This window comes from Physeter macrocephalus, chromosome 17 (genome assembly GCF_002837175.3).
Source record: "Physeter macrocephalus isolate SW-GA chromosome 17, ASM283717v5, whole genome shotgun sequence".
In the NCBI taxonomy this organism is placed as follows: domain Eukaryota; kingdom Metazoa; phylum Chordata; class Mammalia; order Artiodactyla; family Physeteridae; genus Physeter; species Physeter macrocephalus.
The window spans coordinates 41,870,263-41,894,909 of NC_041230.1; the positions used below are offsets into that span (position 1 = coordinate 41,870,263).

Here is a 24,647-nt window from a genome sequence, read left to right on the forward strand (position 1 = left end):
CTCCAAGCCCCAGCCCTCTCTTCACGTGGTTGGTCTTTCTGGTGACCAGCCCCCATCCTGAGTCAGCTCATTTCTTAGCATAAACTGAGGGGTGATCCAAGGGGCTCATGAATAGCTAAGACACTCCCATTACTCAGGAAACTCTGAGGATTTAGAATCTACCCCACAGGAGCCAGGGACTACAACAATGATGCATAAAAATAGTGTATCTTTCAAATGATGATGTATTAGACTAATGACGTACAGTAATTTTAAAACATAACTTTTTATGTTTCGTGATGTAAGTTAACATATGAAGTGCTTTGAGCTCTCTTCTGCATACATTTTTTATCTACATTTAGAAAATAATATTGTTTCCCTAAAGGCTAGGCTTTGTAAGGAAACCAGCATAGGTTCAAACCCTGGTGCCATATGTACTAATTGTGTGACTCTCTGAACCTCATTTTTCTTATTTCCTAGTTTTGTAAAATGTGAGATACTTCCCAGCATAGTGTCAAGTATGGGGTAAACATTCATCATATGTATCCGTGTTGTTTGTGTCATGATCTGTATTGTCAGTCTTAAAATTTTGCAGATTTTACCTTTATAGATGGCCAGAGATTGAGTTTTAACCTGACTTTGATGTAGAGAATGCTGCTCTGCTTTGTTAGGGTCTTGGATACAATATGTTGGGTTTTAATAATGTATACTTTTGCCTCCCACTATTAACTAGAATTCTTGTGAAATGATACCCGGAATGAAATGTACTCTTCTCTTACCTCTAACTTAACTGTGGGCGCTGTTCAGATTGGCTAAGAGCTACAAACACTGTTGATAGCATTACTGTATTGGTTGGCTGGTTTGGAGAAAAATAACCATATGCACATATATTCAGATTTACAAGGACTATTGTAGGTCCTTGAAGCATTAGAAGCAAACTAAAACTGTTAACAATAGTCATATTGTCTCTTCTTAAAGCCGCAGTGGAAGTATTTCAAATGCTGAATGGAACCTTTCTTTGCTAACATACTCTCTCCTACACCTGTTTTGCAGTATATATATTTCCTTTGATTTGTGAGAGATTTAACACACAGCTAATTAGCAGCCTGTTAAACTTTTGGAACTTTGAAACACAAAATTGATCCGTAAGCATATTACAGCATTTCCCTCCCCCATACTCTACTCTCTTAAGCAGATGAGTTTAATGAGTAAATGGAATTAGTCCCTCGTTTTACTTGTTTTTGCAGTTCTTTAACTATTTCTTGTTTGCTCATTTATGCTAAATTAATAAGAGCAGATGTTGAGATTCTCTTGATTTTTTTTTCCCCTCCCACCAGGGAGAATACTTTGTTTAGGTGGAAATATATAAAGAGGGTTTCCAAAATCTACAGAGCCTTTTTAGACCAGGAAATTTGGTCAGGTAAAATATGTCAGAATTAGGATATTTCCATTTCTCCTGGTTTTCCAGAGAGAAATAGGAAAATTGAGTTAGTGAGCTTTAGCCTGAAAGTATTAATAATATTTCTTGGTCTTGAATATGTGATCATTATATGGAATTATATTTAAATACATTGAACTCTGTATCCAAAAATAATAGCAGTGTTCAAGTAGAATTTGTATTATATTAACAAGGTGTCTTAAATACCTGAAAGAGCCCTGAGTTTTAAAAGACCCTAAAGATCATCTGGCTCAACTTGATTCTTAGAGGAGACTCTTCTAAAGTATCCGTGACAGAGGGCTCTCTAGCTCTCTGTGAGCTATTTTGAGAGGTAGTCTGTTTCATTATTGGGCATCTCTAATCATTAAGGTTCTTCCTCATTTTTTAATCAAGTCTACCTGTGCAACTTCTCCTTGGTCCTAGTCCTATTCTTTGCAACAATCTAGATAGAGTAAGTCTAATCATTCTTGACATTGGAAGGTAGGGAGAGCTCTTTATGCCCTTGGTCACCTTGTCTTCAAGTTAATCCTTCAGTCAGTCTTCCTATTACATGGCTAATTGACCCGTCCAGGTTGTAGTTTATTAGAAGTCTCTCTTAAAATGCATCCTTCTTAGAAGAATTCTACCATTGTACTGGGAAGGTGCCTAATATTGTCACAGCCCTTTGTGGATTTTTATTTTATTTGGCTAGAGATTAATTGTAACTGATATTTTTTTCTGAAAAGTTTATTTTTCATTTCTATTAAATTCAATATTTATTGGTCTTTGTAGGCTTTTAGTTCTTTGGTCATTCCCCATGTAGTAGTTCTGAGCTGATGGAAGCTGAAAGTCAGAACTAAACAGTCAGGAGGGGCCAGGTAGTGGTTTTACTTTTATTTATATGTACTTATTTATTTATTTTAGAATTTTAAAAAAATGTTTATTTATTTGGCTGTGTAGGGTCTTAGTTGTGGCATGTGGGATCTAGTTTCCTGACCAGGGATCGAACCCTGGCCCCCTGCATTGGGCGCGTGTGGAGTCTTAGCCACTGGACCACCAGGGAAGTCCCTATTTTTATTTTTTACTTTCTGTACTCATCAATATGATTTCCATTCCTAAATTACCATTTTTTTACAGTTGTTTATATTCCACTTTGTAGTATTCCCATTTCATGTTTTTTTAAATTAAAGCATATTGCCAACCAGTATTTTCTAGTTCTTTAACCACAAAACACAGAGTTCTTTGATATCTTTTTGCCATGATGGAAGGTTTATCATGTTTCTTCTGATTAATACATGACTTAAGTTTTCTAAACAGAATCCTTTTAGGATATGAATAATGTTCTTCAAGATCTTTTAAACATACAGGCTTTTCTATACTTGTTTTTTGGTTGTTGTTTCAGATAGGGGAGACATTTTATTTTTATTCTAATTAAAATTTTATTCCATTCCTAAGAATTTTTTGAATAATGTCAGGACATTATTGAACACTACTACATGCCAAATAATTTGCTAAGCACTTTATATACTATGTGATATCTTCTTGTAAGCAAATAAATAAATATTTCTAATAACAACTCTGTGAGTTAGGCACTACCCATTATACTGATGAGGAATTTAAGACAATGAGGTTAAATAACTTGTCTAGGGGCACACATGCAGTTGATAAGTGGCAGAAGTGAGACTCAAACCCAGGCAGTCTGACTTTTGGAGCTCATGCTCTTAGCTGCTATATTTATGACTCTTTGCTTTCTGATAAAAGAATTGTAAATGAGCCACCTTAAGTCTGTGTGATTTTAAAATATGCAGTGTCACCAGAAGCCACAAGTGATTACTAACATTCTGGTTGTACCTAGCTTTCAGTCAGAACCATGTAATCTAATGATTTCTGGGGAATTACTGGGCAGTTCATTCCTAGTTTTTATGGAAAAGTCATCTGTGAAGCCAGAGGAAATATATAGGATATAGTCAGCAACCCAAAGTCTCCATTTATAATTGTGTTGCAGCTTATGTGAAATCAGTTATGGCCAGGTACAATCTTTTGTATCTCATAATTTCAATTCGATGCCTTTAAGTTTGAACCAGAGGTTCTCAAAGGGCCCTCTGGGGGTCTCTGAGACTTTTTGAAGAGGTGCATGAGGTCAAAACTCTTTCATAATAATAACGAGGTATTAATTTTCTTTTTCACCTTCAGTCTCGTAAGTATACAATGGAGTTTTCTAGAGGCTACATATCTGAGAATCTAGCTGTCTTCTATTAAACCATCTGTTAAAGAGATTTATAAGATGTAAAACAATGCAAGTTTTCTCACTAAATTTGTTTTATTTTGAAAATATAGTTTTCAAGAAATATTTGTTAACATGTAATGTGTTTATTGTTATTTTAAAATGAATGACTAAATATTTAGAAATTCTTAAGTTTAGTTTCTCATTTAGTAAATGTCAATAGATGTACCCCGTGTAAACAAAAGCTCTTTGGGGGCCTCAAAAACTATAGAGGGATCCCGAGACCAAAAACTTTGAGCACCACTTGTTTAGATTAGTTATATCATGTGATATTAGAGAAAATCTTGATATAGAAGTAAAAATCTAGAGCATATTAAAAGATTTTAAAAATCAAATGAAGTGTGTTTATTACTTAACAAATATTTTTCTTTTGAATTGTATAAGCAGGAGACTGGAACCTACTGAACGACCTCTTCAGATTGTTTATGATTACTTGTCCAGGCTGGGGTTTGATGACCCTGTGCGCATACAGGAGGAGGCGGCAAATCCTGACCTTGGCTGTATGCTTCGATTTTATGGTGGTAAGGATTTATCAGTGGCTGTGTGGATACATTAATGACTTTTAATTGATTATTTGTACCTCTGTCTGTCTTCAGCCTTTTAAAAATATTTTATCCAAAGCCATTTTTAAGCCAATTTACTAATATAGTTAGAAAACAACAGCAAAAACAGCCTTCGCTTTTTATTTTTGCTCTTTCTGTTCTGGTGTTTTGCTGACTTACAGAATTGTTATGTACTTTTGCCAGCATCTTGATCAAGTCATAGCTTTAGTATCAGTTATATTTTCAAGTTCTTTATAAAGTCCATGAACTTCTGGATAGTTCGAGAATGTGGAGAAGTAGGCGGTTATTATCATATATGACTTAACATTTGATGAACACATCAGACGTGTATATTGTTGAATTTAGTAAGCTTTAAATCTCGGATATTTTACATGCTCTTCTCTTTTGGTGCATTTTTCCCCTATTGACTATTTTTCACCTGATCACTTTAGTCATAAAGTTAGACTTAAGGAAGTCAGAATATTTCTGAATATTACTCTCCAAATATACGTCAGTAACTAATAATACTACTGAGTACCATTTTTTGAGTGCTTACTGTGTGCTTTTATGCTTATGAATTACCCAGTTTACTCAGTATAGCCACCTTATGCTCTAGGAACTGTTGTCTCATTTTACAGAGACAGAGAAGTTAACTTGTTCAAGGTCATACAGCTAGTAAATAACAGAGCTATTTAACACCTAACAGTTTTGAGTTAATATGAACCATTTATCAAACAGTTGAACTAGTAACTAAGTTATTAGTGTATGTAGGCATAACCATTTACTAAGATTCCCTGCTCTCATTCCTCAAATTATTGATTTAATCTGAACTCATGTGACACATGTCACAAGCCAGTTTTATTAAATGCAGTTCACAAAATATTTTATTTATAATTTTTCACCACAACATTTTGTGACATGTTCCTGAAAAGTTGGTTTCATTTTATTTTATTTCCATTCATTTCTCTCCTTGTTAGTTCATGGAGGGAGAATAGTTGCTAGGTTGATGTTAAATCTGAGGAAAATCTTTTAAGACTAATTTGAGGAACACAACCGATCTATTACTGTAAAGCTTGGTTAAAAAATAATAATAAATCTTTATATGTAACATGCTCTTTATATGTGGATGGTAACATGCTCTTTATATGTGGTTGCACATAAGTTCTTCACTCCATGTTTTCATTCTGGGATGAAAGTTGAGCCTTGAGATGCCGGCAAGTTCCTTTATAACCACTGAGGTTGCATTTGAAGTCAGTTATAACACACAACAGTTGGCATGATTGCATTAATTTATACCACCTGATAAATTGTAGCATGCCTAGGATCTTAATATTCCCTTAAGAGGATATTTCCAGTAAAGTCAAAAAGAGTACCAGTTCGGGGGGCTTCCCTGGTGGCACAGTGGTTAAGAATCCACCTGGCAGTGCAGGGGACACGGGTTCGAGCCCTGGTCCTGGAAGATCCCACATGCCGCGGAGCAGCTAAGCCCGTGCACTGCAACTACTGAGGCTGCGCTCTAGAGCCCATGAGCCACAACTACTGAAGCCCACACGCCTAGAGCCCATGCCCTGCAACAAGAGAAGCCACTGCAATGAGAAGCCCGCGCACCACAAGGAAGAGTAGCCCCTGCTCGTGCAACTAGAGAAAGCCCATGTGCAGCAGCGAAGACCCAATGCAGCCAAAAATAAATAAATTAAAAAAAAAAAAGAGTACCAGTTCGTAGTACTTACTATATTTGGGTGGGGGGGAGTCTTTAACAGAGAACATTTCCAAAAGTGAGCTCTTTTCATTCAGAGAAGCTAGTATAATTTGAGTGAGAAAATTGCATTTGAGAAAGAGGTTTTTAAAGCTAGTTCCTTTTAAAAATAGGCAATATATATATATATGGCACCAGAAATAAAAGGTTAAAAAAAGTATGTTTGTGTGTGTAGATAGATAGATAGATAGATAGATAAGGGTATTTTCTGTTGGCTGTGTAACAAATTGCCTCAAAATTTAGTGACTTAGGACTTCCCTGCTGGCGCAGTGGTTAAGAATCCGCCTGCCAATGTAGGGGACACGGGTTTGATCCCTGGTCTGGGAAGATCCCACAAGTTGCAGAGCGGCTAAGCCTGTGCGCCACAACTACTGAGACTGTGTTCTAGAGTCCTCAAGCCACAACTACTAAGCCCACATGCTGCAACTACCGAAGCCCATGCGCCTAGAGCCCATGCTTTGCAGCAAGAGAAGCCACCTCAGTGAGAAGCCCATGCACCGCAACGAAGAGTAGGCCCTGCTCGCTGCAGCTAGAGAAAGCCCACGCACAGCAGTGGAGACCCAACGCAGCCAAAAAATAAATAAAAATTAAAAAAAAAATTAGTGACTTAAAATGATATTAAATATTTATTTTTTAATTTATTTTTATTTTTTGGCTGCGCCATGCGCAGCGTGTGGGCTCTTAGTTCTCTGACCAGGGATCAAACCCACGCCTCCTGCAGTGGTAGCACAGAGTCTTAACCTCTGAACTGCCAAGGAAGTCCCTATATTAATATTTATTATATCATACAGTTTCTGTGGGTCAGAAATCTAGGAGGAATTAGCTGAATGGTTTGGGGTTGAGTCTCAGTGAGATAGTACTCATTATATTGGCTGAAGCTGCAGTCATCTAAAGGCGTGAGTGGGGCTGGAAGATTCACTTCTAACATGGCTCACTCATGTGGCTGTTGGTAGAAGGCCCCAGTTTCTCACCAGTTTTTGGCAGGAGATCTCAGTTGCTCGCTATGTGGACCCTTCTCTAGGGCTGCCTAAGCGTCTTCACGATGTGGCAGCTAGCTGCCCCCAGTGATGAGGAACATACACATGCACATGAGCTCATGCATGCATGTGCACGCAAACACACAACACACACACACATACATACACACAACACACAGAGGCTTCAGTGTTTTTTATGACCTAGCCTCATAAGTCACCATCGTTTTCACCACTTTCTGTTTATTAGAATTGAGTCGCCAAATACAGCCCACACTATATAGAGAAGGGAAATAGCCCTCACTTTTTTTTTTTTTTTTTTTTTAGGCCTCTCCTTTTGAAGAGAGGAGTTGTAAAGAATTTTAAGTATTCTTTTTGAAGCAAATAGCTTACCAATCAGCTTTCAGTATTTCTTGCATAGAGTCTTTGGTGCGTTAGCTTAGAATATAGTGTTAATGAGGCCAGGGTCAGAGGGCCTAAGTTCAAACCAGTGTTTTGCTTTGTTTGCTGGATATGGAACGTCTCCGGTACTCCAGGGGCCATTGTGCAAATGCTAGTTATCAGTCTTGCTGGGGTGGGTGCTGGGGGAAAGTGAGTGGAGTGACTCAGTACAGATTCATGATATAAAAGCCTTGAAATAACGTATGTAACTAAAGATGAGTGGGTAGCATGATCAATCACAGAGATTAAGAGAGCCCATTAATCAATTCCTTATTATGTAAGAGGAAGTGGCATCTAGAAGGCGTGATGTGCTAGTGAAGTTGTAGTTCTGGGGTTGAATAGCTCAGGTAGCATAGCACCCAGCCTGAGCATTTCTTTCTGTCTGGTATTCTCTGTACACGTTGTTTGAGACGGTTTCATCCAAGGAGCATAAACACAAACAAAAGAAACCAGATACAAAAGAATTGCATATATAGTATGTTTCCATTCATTTAAAGTTCGAAAACAGGCAAAACTCAGCCGTATTGTTTAGAGATGTGTGACAGTACCACTCTCTGTCCATCCAAAGCTGCTCTTTCCTTCTTCCATAATAAGACTTAGAGGTGGGCACATGACTGCCCAGCTACATCTTGTTTCTCAGTCTTTTGTGCAGTTTGGTGTGCACCTGTGACAAACTTTCTAAAGTGGTATGGAGTGGAATTGTTGTGTGCCACTTTTATACCTGGTTCCTAAAGCCTCCCATGCATACTTCTTGCTCTTCTCCTCTTCTGTAGGGTAGGAAGGCAGTCATCAAGAACAATATTGAAGTCATGTGTTGAAAATGGCAGAGCCACCATCAGCTGGAGTTTCTTGACAGAGTTGACCCCTGGTAACCCAGACTGCCCACCCTAGTAGAGAATTACATTTCTCTTGTGTTTGGGCCAGTATATTCTTTTTGTTACAGTAGTTAAAAATGCTATAACTAATACATGAGTAGCAAAAACATAAAACGAGGAAATGATTATTACAAAAGTGAAGAGAATGGCTGACCTCTAGGGTAGAGGGAGGAAATGATTCCTACAAGTAGAATTTTTGAGTTAATGTAAGTATATACTAATAGTGGTTATCTATTAAGCAGTGATATATAATGTGATAATTATGATGTAACAATCAATTTGGTACATACCTGTTGAGAATTTTCTAACTTTTATTCCTATCTAATGTGTATTTGCAGAAATATATTTTATTTACATAAATGCTGTCATTTAGTGTTGGTCTTCATGCTTTTTTTCTCCCAACAGTGTTTTGGAGGTCTTTTCTTAACTATCTTCTATATGCATTTCTTTATGTTGCATACTATTGGATGTCATGTATGTATTATAGTTTATATAACAATTTCCTTAGTTATGGACTATTACAAATAGCACTGTAGTAAAATTGCATCTTTGTGCAACTGTGTTTTTTTTTTTAATTATGTAATCCGAATTTTTATTTTATTTATTTTTAAAAATTCATTTATTTTTGGCTGCATAGGGTCTTCGTTGCTGCACACGGGCTTTCTCTAGTTGCGGTGAGCAGGGGCTACTCTTTGTTGCAGTGCGCAGGCTTCTCATTGCAGTGACTTCTCTTGTAGCGGAGCATGGGCTCTAGGCGCGCGGGCTTCAGTAGTTGTGGCTTGCGGGCTCAGTCATTGTGGCTTGCAGGCTCTAGAGCGCAGCCTCAGTAGTTTTGGTGCACGGACTTCGTTGCTCCACGGCATGTGGGATCTTCCCAGACCAGGGCTCGAACCCATGTCCCCTGCATTGGCAGGCGGATTCTTAACCACTGCGCCACCAGGGAAGTCCCTGCACCTTTTTTTTTTTAATTATGTAATCCGAATTTTTATTTTATTTATTTTTAAAAATTCATTTATTTTTGGCTGCATAGGGTCTTCGTTGCTGCACACGGGCTTTCTCTAGTTGCGGTGAGCAGGGGCTACTCTTTGTTGCAGTGCGCAGGCTTCTCATTGCAGTGACTTCTCTTGTAGCGGAGCATGGGCTCTAGGCGCGCGGGCTTCAGTAGTTGTGGCTTGCGGGCTCAGTCATTGTGGCTTGCAGGCTCTAGAGCGCAGCCTCAGTAGTTTTGTATTATAGTTTATATAACAATTTCCTTAGTTATGGACTATTACAAATAGCACTGTAGTAAAATTGCATCTTTGTGCAACTGTGTTTTTTTTTTTTAATTATGTAATCCGAATTTTTATTTTATTTATTTTTAAAAATTCATTTATTTTTGGCTGCATAGGGTCTTCGTTGCTGCACACGGGCTTTCTCTAGTTGCGGTGAGCAGGGGCTACTCTTTGTTGCAGTGCGCAGGCTTCTCATTGCAGTGACTTCTCTTGTAGCGGAGCATGGGCTCTAGGCGCGCGGGCTTCAGTAGTTGTGGCTTGCGGGCTCAGTCATTGTGGCTTGCAGGCTCTAGAGCGCAGCCTCAGTAGTTTTGGTGCACGGACTTCGTTGCTCCACGGCATGTGGGATCTTCCCAGACCAGGGCTCGAACCCATGTCCCCTGCATTGGCAGGCGGATTCTTAACCACTGCGCCACCAGGGAAGTCCCTGCACCTGTGTTTCTTCAGAGTAAATCTCTAAACATGAAGTTATTGGGTCATAGGATATTTATTCTCATTTAAAATACTAATAGTTACTGCTGCAAAACAAATGTATATCCCATCAGTATATCAGAGTACCCCTTTGCTCACAATATCACCTTTTAATATTATTAGCATTTAAAACTTTTACTAATCTAATGGATTAAATGTTGGTCTCGTTGTTTTGATTTTGTTTACCTGATTACTAGTATGGTTGAATATTGTGTCATATTTACATTGGTCTTTAAGTTTTCTTCTCCTTTGAATTAACCCTTGATATTTCTGTTGTTTATCCTTTTTCATATTGATCAGAAGGTCTTTTGTTTATATTCTAAATATACATCCTCTGTATACTGTATTTGTGGCACATTTTGTTTCCAGCCTGTAACTTGTTTTGTAGTTTTGCATATTGTTTTTTATTGTGCAGAAGTTTTATTTAATTAGATTTAGTCAGTCTTTTCCTTTAATACCTTTACATTCCTTCCCTATCCTAGGTCATAAACATACTCTATATTTTCTTCTAGTACTTTTATATTTTTAGAATGTGATATGAGGTAGGGATCTAACTTTACTTTTTTCTCTGTTGATAGCCAGTTGTCCCAACAATGCTTATGAAATAGCTCATCCTTTTCCTGCTGATTTGAAGCATCACCTTTATTATTATTAAGTTCCTATACAGGCGGGGGTCTATTTTTGGACTTTGTCCTATTACATTGATGTCTTTGTCTTATGCTAATACCAATGCTATTTTTAATATACCTATATGATAGATTCTGATAGTCGATAAGGAAGTTCCCATTCACTTTTCTTCTCTGAAAAATCAGGGAGATCTCTAGAATCAAAGAAATCTTTCTGAAGAAGTAGTATTTGGGTTGGTTCTTTAAAAATCGACAGAATTTCAATAATCAGAAAGGAAAAGGAGGACAGAGGTGGGGTATTAGGAATTTCAGTGCATGTTCTGTGAATCACACACACAGATAATTTGAGTCCAGATTGTTTTGGGCCTTGAGTGTAGTATCAGGAGTTTAGCCTTCATTTGGCAGATGGTAGCAGGAAGTGATGGGATCCAAGTGAGCCTGAGAAAGATGAATCTGGCACCAGAGTGACTAATAATTCAGGCGTGAATAAGTAGGGATCTGAACTAGGGAATGGGAAAGAATCATTCGTGTAGAGACTTTTTGAAGGAATAGTCAGTAAGTGTTGATGGTTGATTGAAAAAAGGAGTTGAGGAAGAGAACCCAAGAGGCAAAGCTGGCTCTGAGGTTTTGAGGCTGGGTGTCTTTGGGAGACTGACAGGACTTGAGTTGTGAGAAGGATCTGGTTTGCAGGGATGGTGACGACTTGGTTTCAGACATGTTTAATTGTAAGTGGTGGTAGACATCCAGTTGGAGATGTCTGGCAGGTAGTTGGAAGTGTGAAACTAGGAGCTTTGGAAATACAAATCTGGGAGTCAGGTACATGGGAGTGTTAAATCCGTGGAAGTTGTTAAGATTATCTTGAAAATAATACTTAAACATAGCAAAAGAAGGAGAGTTAAGGCAGAACTTTCATTATAACAACTAGCATTTGTTTGATACTCTTACTATGTGCTGAGCATGTACTAAGGTGCTGAGCACTCTATGTACCTTTTCTTATTTAATCCTTACAACCGTGTAGGTAGATATTATTACTCTGGAGAGGTCTTAACTGGTTCTAAATCTCTCTCTTTTTTTTTAAATGAATTAATTAATTTATTTTTGGCTGAGGTGGGTCTTTGTGGCTGCCCGCAGGCTTTCTCTAGTTGTGGCAAGCAGGGGCTACTCTTTGTTGCAGTGCATGGGCTTCTCACTGCGGTGGCTTCTCTTGTTGCGGAGCACGGGCTCTAGGTGCGCGGGCTTCTTTAGTTGTGGCTCGCGGGCTCTGGAGTGCAGGCTTGGTAGTTGTGGCACACGGGCTTAGTTGCTCCGTGGCATGTGGGATCTTCCCGGACCAGGACTCGAACCTGTGTCCCCTACATTGGCAGGCGGATTCTTAGCCACCGTGCCACTAGGGAAACCCTAAATCTCATCTTCTTAACCTCTAAGGTACTCTACCATATAGTTGATGGAGAAACAGTTTAGAAGAATAAGAGGGATCCATAAAATGTGAGAACTGGGAAAGACTAGGGATCATCTAATCCAACTCCTTGGTCTTAAACTTGGGAAACTAAGGCCTAAAAATATGGAACTTGTTCAGGGTCACGAAACCAGATTGTGGGATTGCTTGGCCACCACTGCTTCACAAGATTTTCTACTTCAAATTACAGAGTGTGTTCTTGTGTTGGGTGGGGGGGTGGCTATTGCGAGTTTGAAATTTGTTTTGAGGTTTCCTGTTTTACTCTTTAAATGTAAGTAAATGTTTCATTTTTACCCCAAAATATATCAGCCAGTATTTATTTATTTGTCTGTTTAACTTCTTATTTTGAACTAGCTTTAGATTTTCAGAGCAGTTGGAATGATAGAGCTCCTGCACACACTTTATACAGTCATTTGAGCCTTTGTTCCTGCATAAATAGTGCTTCATCTTTCTCTGGCTTCTTTAAAGATTTTTCCTTTGTCTCTGGCTTCTTTAAAGATTTTTCCTTTGTCTTTATTTTTCAGCAGTTTGATTGTGAAGTGTCTGGGCTTGAATTTCGTTGAGTTTAGCCTGCTTGGGGTTCACCAGTGCTCCAGGTATTCTGTCCAGGTTTTATAGGTGAATTCAGTGGGAGAGACGGGGTAGAGTGGGCTTTATCTGTCTAACTCTGAACCAGAACCTTAATGGCATCTTTTGATTAAAAGAAGTATTTCATTTTTATATAGTCCAATTTAACAGTCTTTCCCTTTATTCTTTTCTAGAAGCTATATTGCTTTGCCTTTCAGTTTATATTCACAATCTGTCTGTGTGACTTCATTTTTTATTGTCTGTTTTGAGTATCATGAGCTCATGGGCTTATTTATACTTGTTTCAATTCATTTGCAACCATTTTTCTTTCTGATGCTCAATTTGTCCCATCTCAGCTAGGGGGAGCTCTTTCAGGTTGCTTTCTATGTCCTTCCAACATGACCCAACTACTGTCTTTGATAGCATTCTAGATTTTCCATTAAGTTCTTGATCTTTTCATCATCTGACTCACACTAGGAATAGATTATTTTTCTAAAGACTGGTTCATTTTAGTGAAAAATGGTATTTAGAGACTATACTATGGCCAGTAGATGTATTCATTGCTACAGGGTTGTCCTTGATTCTTTTTTTTAGAAACTCTTTTTTTAATTATAAAAGCAATCCATTTTCTTTGTAGAACATTTCAAAGTATAAATATTTAGGGAAATTAAAATTATCCCTAATTTTCCACTTAGAACCTTGGCTTTCGAGATTATAAGTCTGTTTTTTAATTAGAACTCTTAGACATTCCAAACGTTTATTAGAACTTCCTCATTCTGTTTTTTTACCACTTTCAGAAGATCAGAGACTTGAGGCACTCTGAGTATCTAGCAAACGCTCCAAAAATAATAATCAACAGCATGTTATTTCATGTATAAATAACTTATCCCCCCCAAATTGAATATTCCTTTCTGAGAGTGGTGATGGGTAGATTTAGATGGATAGATTAAATATAAAGAAATAAGGCCAAGGAAAGAGAGACTCAAAGAATTGTACATCGATTGATTTAACATCTGTTTCACGTAAACTTCAAAAGAGACTATTAGACAATTTGGAAGCATGAGAAGCTATAATGAAGTCCCATTTTTATTTGATGTAGCTAACTTTGTAATATATCATGCTGTTAACCAGGATGGGGAATATAAATGCAATAGCAAGCTTGGGGAAAATGATGAGATTAAAAGAAAAACAGCTTCATTGAGATATAATTCACATACCATAAAATTCACCCTTTAAAAGTGTACAATTCAGTGCTTTTTAGTATATTCAGAGAGTTGTGCAACCATCACCACTATCCAATTTTAGAACATGTTTATCACTGTAAAATGAGACCCCCATATCTGTTAGCAGTCATTCCTTATTTCCCACTCCCACAACACCTGGCAACCATGAATCTACATTCTGTCTATATAGATTTGCCTATTCTGAACAATTGATACAAATGGAATCATACATACATGGCTTTCTGTGGCTGGCTTCTTGTACTCAGCATAGTGTTTTAAGGTTCGTCCATTTTGTAGCATGTATCAGTACTTAATTTCTTTTCATGGCTGAATAATATTCCATTGTATGCATATACTGCATTCTGTTTATCCACTCATCAGTTGATGGACATTTGTGTTGTTTCCTCTTTTTGGCTATTATGAATATTGCTACTGTGAACATTCATGTACAAGTTTTTGTGTGGACATATGTTTTCAGTTATCTTGGATGTAGATGTAGTAGAATTGCTGGATTGTATGGTGATGCTATGTTTAAGCTTTAAGGAACTGTCAGACTGATTTCCAAAGTGATTGCACCATTTCATAATCCCCCCAACCATGAAGGGTTCTAATTTCTTTACATTCCCACCAACACTTGTTATTGTTTGTCTTTTTTGATTATAGTCATCCTAGTGGGTGTGAACTGGTATCTCGTAGTTTTCATTTACATTTATCTAATAACTAATGAGGTTGAGCATCTTTTCATGTGCTTGTTGGTCTTTTGTATATCTTCTTTGGGAAAATACCTGTTCAAATCCTTTGCCCAATTTTTAATGGGATTATTTGCCTTTTTATTGCTGAATTGTAATAGTTCTTTATTTTGGATACAAGTCTCTTATTAGGTATATGATTTGCAAATATTCTCTCCTGTTTTGTGAGTCTTCTTTTCACTTTCTTGATGGTGTCTGTTGAAGCACACAGCCTTTTATTTTCAAAGTCCAGTTTATCTGTATTTTCTTTTTCGTCACTTGTGCTTTTTATGTCAATATCTAAGAAACCATTGCCTAATCTAAATTCACAAGATTTATTTCTATCTTTTCTTTTAAAGTTTTATAGTTTTAGTTCTTACATTTAGGTTTATAATCCATTTTGAATTAATTTTTGTATATGGTGTGAGGTTAGGGATTCAGCTTCTTTTTTTAGCATGTGGATATCCAGAATTCCCAGCACCATTTGTTGACAAGACTATTCCTTCCCCATTGAATTATCTTGGCACCCTTGTCAAAAATCAGTTGTCCATAAAGTAGGGGTTTTTTGGTGAACTCTCAATTCTATTCTATTGCTTTATGTCTATCCTTATATCAGAACTGCACTTTATATGCCAGCTCCTTACTTTGTAGTAAGTCTTGAAATTGGGAAATATGAGTCCTCCAATTTTGTTTTTCTTTTTCAAGATTGTTTTGAGTTGAAAAGGCTGTTTTTCAACTGTTCAAGCTGTTCTGAGTCCATTGCATTCTATGGGAATTTTTGGATCAGTTTGTCAGTTTCTGTCATGAAGTTATCTAGAATTTTGATAGGGATTGCATTAAATCTGTAAATCAATTTGGGGAGTTTTGCCATCTTAACAATATTAGGTCTTTCCACCCAGGGACACTGGCTGTCTTTCCATTCATTATGTCTTTTATAATTTCTTACAACTATGTTTTATAGTTTCAGTATACAAGTTTTGTAGTATTTTCATTTTATTCTTTTTGATGCTATTATAAATGCAATTGATTTCTTAATTTCACTTTTGAATTGTTTATTTCTAGTGCACAGAAATATAACTGATGTTTTAAAAATCTTGTATCCTGCAACCTTTCTGAACTCATTTATTAGTTATAATAGTGTTTTTTTGGTGTGGCTTACCTAGGAAGGTAATTTTCTATATACAAGATCATATTATTTTCAAATAGAGATAGTTTTACTTTCTTTTCATTCTGATACTGGTTTTGAATCTGTAAAATTTTATTTTATTTTTTTGTTGAAGTATAGTTGATTTACAATGTTTCAGGTTTACAGCAAAGTGATTCAGTTTTATGTGTGTGTGTGTGTGTATTCTTTTTGAGATACTTATTTTGGGTGGGGGGGGTGCCGTGCTGCGTGGCTTGTGGGATCTCAGTTCCTTGACCAGGGAGTGAACCCTGGCAATGGCAGTGAAAGAGCCAAATCCTAACCACTAGACCACCAGGGAACTCCCCTCAGATACTTTTCCACTACAGATTTTTATAAGATATTGAATATAGTTCCCTTTTCTATACAGTAGGTCCTTGTTGTTTATCTATTTTATATACAGTGGTCTGTGTCTGTTAACCCCAAATTCCAAATTTATCCCCCCCACCCTTTTCCCTTTTGGCAACTGTAAGTTTGTTTTCTATATCTATGAGTCTATAAATCTGTAAATTTGAGGTGAATGGGGACGTCTGTTGGACATGTCTAGCAGGCAGTTGGATATATGAGATCAGAACTAAGGGAAGATTGGGGCAGGAGATAGAAATTTGAAAGCCCCTATCAACATATGAATAGTGTAGTTTTGGGGAAGTGGAAGCCAGATTGAAGTAAATTGAGTAAATAAAAGGTGAGGTAACAGAGATAGCTAATATAGAAGCACAAATGAGAAGAAAAGAGCCTCAAAAGGTTAAACTTATAGTTTCTTAAAATATGGTTTGTGGGCCATCTGCATTTAAATTACTTGGGATACTTGTTAAAAATACATTTTCCTATGTTCCATCCCAGACCCTCTGAATTAGACTCTCTGTGGAGAGATCTTGGCGTTCTGCATGTTAAACTAATTCTTAGGTAATTCTTGGGCACATAGGAATTGGAGAATCCCTCAACTAAAGGAATTCTGTTGAGAATGAGAAGGAATGGGAGAAAACTTGAGTGTTTTTGTAGCTTTGATAGAAACAATAGGGAGGGTGGAGTTGAAGAGTGAGAAGAATGAAGAACCAAACTCCCCAAGGAAGGTGGAATTTAGAAAAGAGATGAAAGGATTGGCCTAGAATAGAAGGAGAAATGACTCTTCCATACATCTGGTGTTAACATACAAAGTTTTAAAAGCTTTGAAATAAGCTAGCCCATTTCTTCATATTTTTATATGGGAAAAACATAGTTAATAGGGCAAAACAATGCCCAGGGTTCCATAATCAATTATGTAATAATACTGAGTACAACCCAGTTTTCTCAGTTCCCCTTTTATTGCCGTTTGCACAACCTCATACTGTTGCTGCTCCTGTTCACTTCTGTGTAGAGTTACTGTCTGTTTCTAGTAATGCTTTAACCAAGAACATCTCTTCTGTCATAATGCTCTGCTTTGTTCACTATACCTCAGTCATATAAAGATTTCTAAAGGGTGGCAAAAAATAGAGAAGCTCTTGCATGCATGTATTGCTTCTGCCACCATGATTGGGAGAGTTGGCTGAAATATCAGCCGAAGGCTTTTCTTCACAAAGAGCAGAATGTTGGAGGATTGTGTACAGAACTAATTGTTCATTTCTTCATTCTAGAATAGACTAAGCACAACAAGAGTGGCTGTCACTTATTCCATACTTGTTTTGTATCTAAAACTATGCTCAGTATTTTACATTCATTATCTTAATTTTTTATTAGAACCCTCTGAAGGTAGATAGTATTAAGATCCAAACTCTATAAATGAGGAAAGTCAAGGTCAGTGAGATTATCTAGTTCAATGAAACAAAGTGAGTGGCAGAACCAAGATTCAAACTCAGGTTTGAGTGTCTGACTCCCAAGTCCATGATCTTAACCGCTCTGTCATTCTGTCTTTCTTTGTGTACATGGGAGATATGACTGTTGGAAGAAGGATTAACAATGGCTTCCAACATAACATGTTGTTCTCTAGACCAAAATTTGTAGTGCTCCCATTATATAACTTAGGGATGGACAACATTTTAAGCCTGAGAGCTTATTTTGTAATACTTACATTGCTTGGTTACTTAAATCTGTATTAGGGTTGCTGAATGTTAACGTGTAATACTTTCTTTTTCCCTTTCATTATTTTTATGCTACTTTAATGGTGGCTTTTGAAGTACTCTTTTCTTTTCAGAAAAACCATGCCAGATGGATCATCTGGATCGAATCCTTCTGTCTGGCATCTATAATGTACGAAAGGGAAAGACCCAGCTGCATAAGTGGGCTGAACGCCTGGTTGTTCTCTGTGGCACCTGCCTCATCGTTTCCTCAGTGAAGGATTGTCAGACTGGAAAGATGCACATTTTGCCTCTGGTTGGGGGAAAGGTAAGACTCACAAAGATGAATCATTCTTCCTCTGATCATCTTAATTAAAAAAAATCACATATGCTTTTCAGAGCTTTTTTCACATCTTTTCAGGTAAGCCAATATGAGCATTATTAAAGATTGCATCACAAAGTTTTTGTGCTCTTAGTTTTAAACAAAACCAGTCAGGCTAATTTAAGCATAAAACAAGTTCATGTACATCACAGACTCCCTGGGAGGTCCAAAGACTATCCATGCCCCAAATTCTGCTGCAGGACCCGTCTGTTGGAGAAACCCCTGCCTCCACTGCTAGGCACTAAATGCTCTCTCATTGGTACCACGAAGAGTAGACAGAGGATGCTACCACTAGAAGCTGTTGTAAACTAGAAGTAGCTGTTAGCATCCCCTCCAAAATAGATTCTTTCCTGTTTCTCTTTTTCCCCTGTTAGACTGAAATTCAGAGTCTGGAGTGGTCATAAGCTCCTACCCAGCAGCCAGAGAAACCTGCCATTTCTTGCATCTGTACTAGAGAATTCCCCATCATAGGAAAGGCAGTTCCAAGTCCTTAAACAGAGATAGATGACTGGAAAACAGATAATGTTAATGTTTATAGGAAGTTATACATAATTTTATTTCCTTCATGTTGAATCTTGAAGATCATAAAACAATCTGAATTGAAGAGAACTTCCAGACAAAATGACTTTGAATCATGCTTTGAGATAGCCAACTTGATCCAGATACACAGCAATATAGATAAAATACATATATTTTAAAAATAAACATGAAAGGACATAGCTGGACTTAGGAATGTGGAATAGAAATGTAAGTGGTGAGGGCCTACTGGGCTCTGGGTCTGAAAGGTGGCAGCCTAGGGGTTTAGCTCCTGTAAGTATTTGGGTCTAAAAGTACTCTGCTTATGATGGGGTACCTGGCCCAAGCTTATTGCTTGAAGCTAGGAAATGAGTGGTATTCTTTGCTCCTAATAAAAAGCTGGAATAAAACAAACAAAAACCCAAACCAAAAACTTCTGTAAACCACTGACTGGAACCAAGGCTTGTTCCTGGCTGTGGTTCTCAACAGATGGGTGGACCCAGTTGTATGCCCTGTGACTAGGAAATTAACAAGCCCCAACTGGCCTAATAAATAAATGTTTGTCACACCAGTATCATCCATGGAGCAGGAACCCACCACTACCAATATGAGACCTGGTTCTGGTCTTGGGGGCTGAAGGATAGTGAAGAAAGTAAGTGAAATTTCTCCAAAGGGAGAAGGTGAGGACAAGGTTGGAGGATTGGCGGAGAGGAAGTGGGAAACAGCAAGAAAGAGAAAGAAAAACAAACCTCCCATTTACGTAATTCTTGTCCGTTCTCTCTCTTCCCTCACTAATAGTATAGAATTGTGTTCAGGGTGGTGATGTGACCAAGATCAAAAATTCCCCAGCCTCCCTTGTAGCTAGTGGTGGCTAATAAATATAAACAGAAGTTTGCAGGTGGGACTTCTGGGAAAGGCCTTTAAAGTGGGAGAGACATGGATGGCTTTACCCTTTGCCGTGCATTTCCTTCCTTTATGGAACACAGTCTCTTGGTATTGGAGATGGAGCAGTCATATGCTGGCTGGAAACTGCAGGCATTTGCTGAGTGTGGCCTTCTGGAAAGCAGGAGGCGCCTGGGCCCCTGGTGGCAGGGCGGAGCTGCTGTAGCACTCCTGGACTGATGCTGTGTTTTTAAGCCACTACTTCACAGCTGAATGTAATGAACCAACGAACGTACTGAAGAATTTCACAGATAAAACGTATAAGAGAGCCCATAAGGGAGGGTCCAGTACACATCTAATAGCAGTTCCAAAGAAGAGAGTAAAGGAGAACAGATAAGCAATATCTGAAGAAATAATGATTGAGATTTTTCTAGAAATAAAGACAGACATGAGTGTTCAGATTGAAAAGACACTGGGTACTGAACAGGATAAATAAAAATAAGTTGACACGTAGACACATTGCAGAACATGAAGGAGCAGATCACAGAAGCTTCCAGAGAGAAAAGATTACCTGCAAAGAATTGACAGGCTGACGACAGCTTTCTTTTCATCAACAATATGTGTAGAAGACTATTTGCAAAATTGCTGAGAGAAAATAAATGTCACCCTGTCTTCTATATCCAGCTGAATTACTTTACAAGAGTCAAGGCAAAATAGGACATTTTCAGACATATAAAGACTAATGAGGGAGTTCCCTGGCAGTCCAGTGGTTAGGACTGGGTGCTTTCACTGCCGCGGTGCAGCCAAAAGAAGAAAAAAAGACTGGTACTTCCCTGGTGGCACAGTGGTTAAGAATCCGCCTGCCAATGCAGGGGACATGGGTTCGATCCCTGGTCCGGGAAGATCCCACATGCCGCGGAGCAACTAAGCCCATGCGCCACAACTGCTGAAGCCCGCGCACCTAGAGCCCATGCTCCGCAACAAGAGAAGCCACTGCAGTGAGAAGCCTGCGCACCACAACAAAGAGTAGCCCCCGCTCACTGCAACTAAGGAAGAAGGCCCACGCGCAGCCAAAAATAAATAAATAAATAAAAGAGTGGACATGAATTTCATTTAAAAAAATTAAAAATAAAAAACAACAGCCCTCCAAAAAACAAAGAAAAAAGAAGAAATAAAACAACAAAGGAAAGTAAATTCAAAGGGAAGGCATGAGATAGATGATGAGTGCAGACACTGACAAAATATGGTAGTAAATTTAATGTTGATTGTAAAAACATTTAAAATTTTTAATATTTTAAATATAAATTTAAATTTAAACAACTAAAGCTCAGACTATCCTGAACAGTATTCAAGATGTGATGGTGTGTTCAATAAGGAAAGTGTGATGCAGTTTTGGGATAAGTGATTTATGAGTATAACTTGGAAGTTTCCAGCTGACTCACCAAGATTCAGTAGCTATGACATACTAAAGTGAGATGTCAGACAAAGATGTAAGTGGTTCCATAACTAAAAAAAGACTTCATCCTCATCAAAGCTATATAGGTTGAGTTGTTGAAGAGAGCTGTTGTGCAGTGAATCCCTGCCACCACCCCAAATGGTACGGGGGGAGGTTTCTGCCTCTTTCCTCAAGCCTAGTGAAAGAGGTTTCAAAAGGACACAAGAGAGCCTGATATGGGTCCCCTGCAGTAAGGGGGACATAGTGCACTGGTGTCCTGCCTTCTAACCAGGAAGTCTTGAGGACGAAGGATAGGCTGCCGGCTGCTTTGGTGATAGAGCAAAGCTCCTAACTCATGTGTTGGGATCATTGTGTACTCTTTGGGTTTGTTAGTATGTGACCCAGATGGGTTGAGAGAGAGCAGGAGCCATTGGGTAGGTGGGTGGATTCTCTTAGAATATGTCCAGTGGGGCCACCTGGAGGGGCAAACAGACTTCACTGGAGGGTGGGCTGTCAGTGGATCACCAGATTCCTTCAGGTCTGAGGAGGGAGTGGTCACCTGCTAGAATAGCATGCATTAGCCTGGTCAAGGGATCTGTACGTGAGAAACCATCGTTGGTTGGATTGGGGGGCCGGGTATCCAAAGAACCCTCAAAAGGACCTACTGAGGAAGATCATCCCCTTTAAAATCTGGTAGGCCCAGAGAGTGTGAAGTCAGGTTATGACTCTACTAGTCTAGTAAGAACCTTTGGGCTTGCGTCTTCCCGGTCCTTCCTCCTGCCCCACTTCAATGATGGAGGGAGTCAGAAATGGCTTCTATCCCAGCACCTAGTAAGTAAGGGGGGAGGTGAGTCCAAAAAGTAGGCCAAGGTACCCCTTGCAGGCAAGCAGCTACCTCCAGTGTGCCACAGTGGTGGGGAAAGGGTTGGAGCAATCTTACCTTTGAAGTGGAAACTTTGGCTTTTATCATGTGGGCCTGCAGACTCTTCTGTTCTGAAACAGGCATGCATTCTTGCATTACCAGGACTTGTACTGACTGTTGCTAAGCTGGGAATGCTCCTTCCCCAGGAGGTTTCCACACCTTGCTCCTGAACCCTTGTGGGGTCTTTGCTCACATGTTCCCTTCTCAGTGAGTCCTTCCTTGTCTGTCCTATTCATAGCTCAGATCACCTACCCTGTTCCCCTCCAAGCCTGTGCCCTGCTTTATTTTTCTTCATGTTACTCATTCTGTATTTTATCATGTTATGCTATATCATGTCACCATTATTTATTTATTTATTTATTTATTTATGGATGCGTTGGGTCTTCGTTGCTGCGTGCGGGCTTTCTCTAGTTGCGGTGGCTTCTCTTGTTGCAGAGCACAGGCTCTAGGCACGTGGGCTTCAGTAGTTGTGGCACACAGGCTCAGTAGTTGTGGCTCACGGGCTCTAGAGCTCAGGCTCAGTAGTTGTGGTGCATGGGCTTAGTTGCTCCACATGTGGGATCTTCCCGGACCAGGGCTCAAACCCATGTCCCTTGCACTGGCAGGCGTATTCTTAACCACTGTGCCACCAGGGAAGCTTTCATGTCACCATTTTGATACATAAACTCCATTGAGGGCAGAGGGTTTGTTAGTTTTTCCCCTGTTATGTCCCCAGCACCCACAATAGTAAAATGTATTCATTCAGCAGATAATTATCAAACTGAGATTGTTTTGTGATTTAAAGAGTAATAAATAAATTTACTTACGGCTATGCCCTATGAATCCTACTCCTTCAACATATCTGTTAAATAAGTATTCCTTTGTTTTTTTCTTTTTTTTTTTTTTTGGCTGCACTGTGCGGCATGCGGGATCTTAGTTCCCTGACCAGGGATTGAACCCGTGCCCCCTGCAGTGGAAGAAGCATGGAGTCTTAACCACTGGACCACTAGGGAATTCCCCCTTTGTTTTTTTTTTAAACAGCTTTATGAGACAGAATTCATATAGTGTACAAAGAATCCATTTAAAGTGTACAATTCAGTGACTTTTAGTATATTCACAGAGTTGTGCAACTATCACCATAATGGATTTTAGAATACTTTCATGACCCTTTGAAAAGAAACCCTGCACTACTTAGCCGTCATCTCCCCATTCCTTCTCCAGCCCCAGGCACCCGTTAGTCTACTTTCTGTCTCTATAGATTTACTGATTCTGGACATTTCATATAAATGGAATCATACAGTATATGGTTCTTTGTGACTGACTTCTTTTGCTTAGTATAACGTTTTCAAGGTTCATGCATGTTTTAGTGTGTATGTATCAATATTTCCCATTTACAGCTGAATAGTATTCCATTGTATGGATGTACTACATTTTGTTTATACATTTACCTGTTGATGAACATTGAGGTTATTTCCACTTTTTGGCTATTATGAATAATGCTGCTATAATTCACATACAAATTTTTGTGTGGATGCGTCTTTTCTTGGGTATATACCTAGGAATGGAATTGCTGCGTCACATGCTTGCTTTTGAGGAACTGCCAGTCTGTTTTCCAAAGTGGCTACACCATTTTACATTCCCACAGCAGTGTATGAGGGTTCCAGTTTCTCTGTATGCTTGCTAATACTTGTTGTCCAACACTTGTTATTATCTGTGTTTTTGATTTTAGCCATCCTAGTGAATGTGACATGGTACTTTGTGGTTTTGACTTGCATTTATCTAGTAACTAATGATGTAGAACATCATATCGTGTGCTTATTGGCCATTCCTCTGTCTTCTTTGGAGAAATATCTGTTCAGATCTTCTGCCTATTTTAAAAAATTGAGTTGTTTGTCTTGTTATTGTCCTTTGATTTTTGATTGGGATTGTTTACTTTAATTGATTCTGGTTTTCTCCCCTCCTCTTCTTCAGGTAGAAGAAGTGAAGCGACGTCAGTACTGCCTTGCATTCAGCTCAGCTGGAGCCCAAGCTCAGACCTATCACGTCAGCTTTGAGACTTTGGCTGAGTACCAGAGATGGCAGCGGCAATCATCCAAGGTGATAAGCTGTCAGATGTCCTGATGTGGAGATAAGAGCAGAGAAACCCAATAGAAGTATATTTTGAAACTGAACTTACTCCCAAGAGATCAAATTATAATTCTTATGCACATCACTCTAGGCCTTTCTGAGTACATAGTGAATGAAATGGAATTCTCCCAGGTCCTTAACTTTTTATATTTGCATAGTACAGAATGCTTACAAAAGTGTTTTCAGGTGCATTTACCTTTATACCATCTCTGTGAAAAAGGTAGGGCCTTGAAGGATTTGAGATACAATGAAATTCACATGACTCTCCCTCGACCATAGTGATCAGTGATAGACGGAGCTGTTCCCTAACTCGTAGCCTAGTGCATCTGTATGTATTTAGCACAGCTTTGATGAACCACTTTAAATTTGAACTTATTGATGGGACATGACCTGTGATCCTGTCCCAAACCATTATTCCTGTATGCTGAGGATAATTGGCTTTTTAGCATAATTTCTGCTTTCCTAGCCTTTAAAGATGAAGTGCTCTAAAATTGTATTTCATTTTCCAAATTCTCTTGTTCTCCTAGCCATCTTTTCAGAATTTAAACACGTTTTTCTTTTTGGAGCTAAATAGCTGC

At 38.6% G+C, this 24,647-nt stretch overlaps 1 protein-coding gene across 1 annotated transcript in view; it reads left to right on the plus strand.

The window, feature by feature from the left end:
- PHLPP2 (PH domain and leucine rich repeat protein phosphatase 2) overlaps positions 1 to 24,647 on the plus strand; it is a 72,938-nt gene that overhangs the window by 13,914 nt on the left and 34,377 nt on the right. The window contains exons 3-5 of the mRNA XM_024124975.3: positions 4,068 to 4,201; positions 17,964 to 18,154; positions 23,914 to 24,039. Of these exons, the coding sequence (XP_023980743.2) occupies positions 4,068 to 4,201; positions 17,964 to 18,154; positions 23,914 to 24,039 (451 nt within the window). The remainder of the gene's footprint in view (positions 1 to 4,067; positions 4,202 to 17,963; positions 18,155 to 23,913; positions 24,040 to 24,647) is intronic.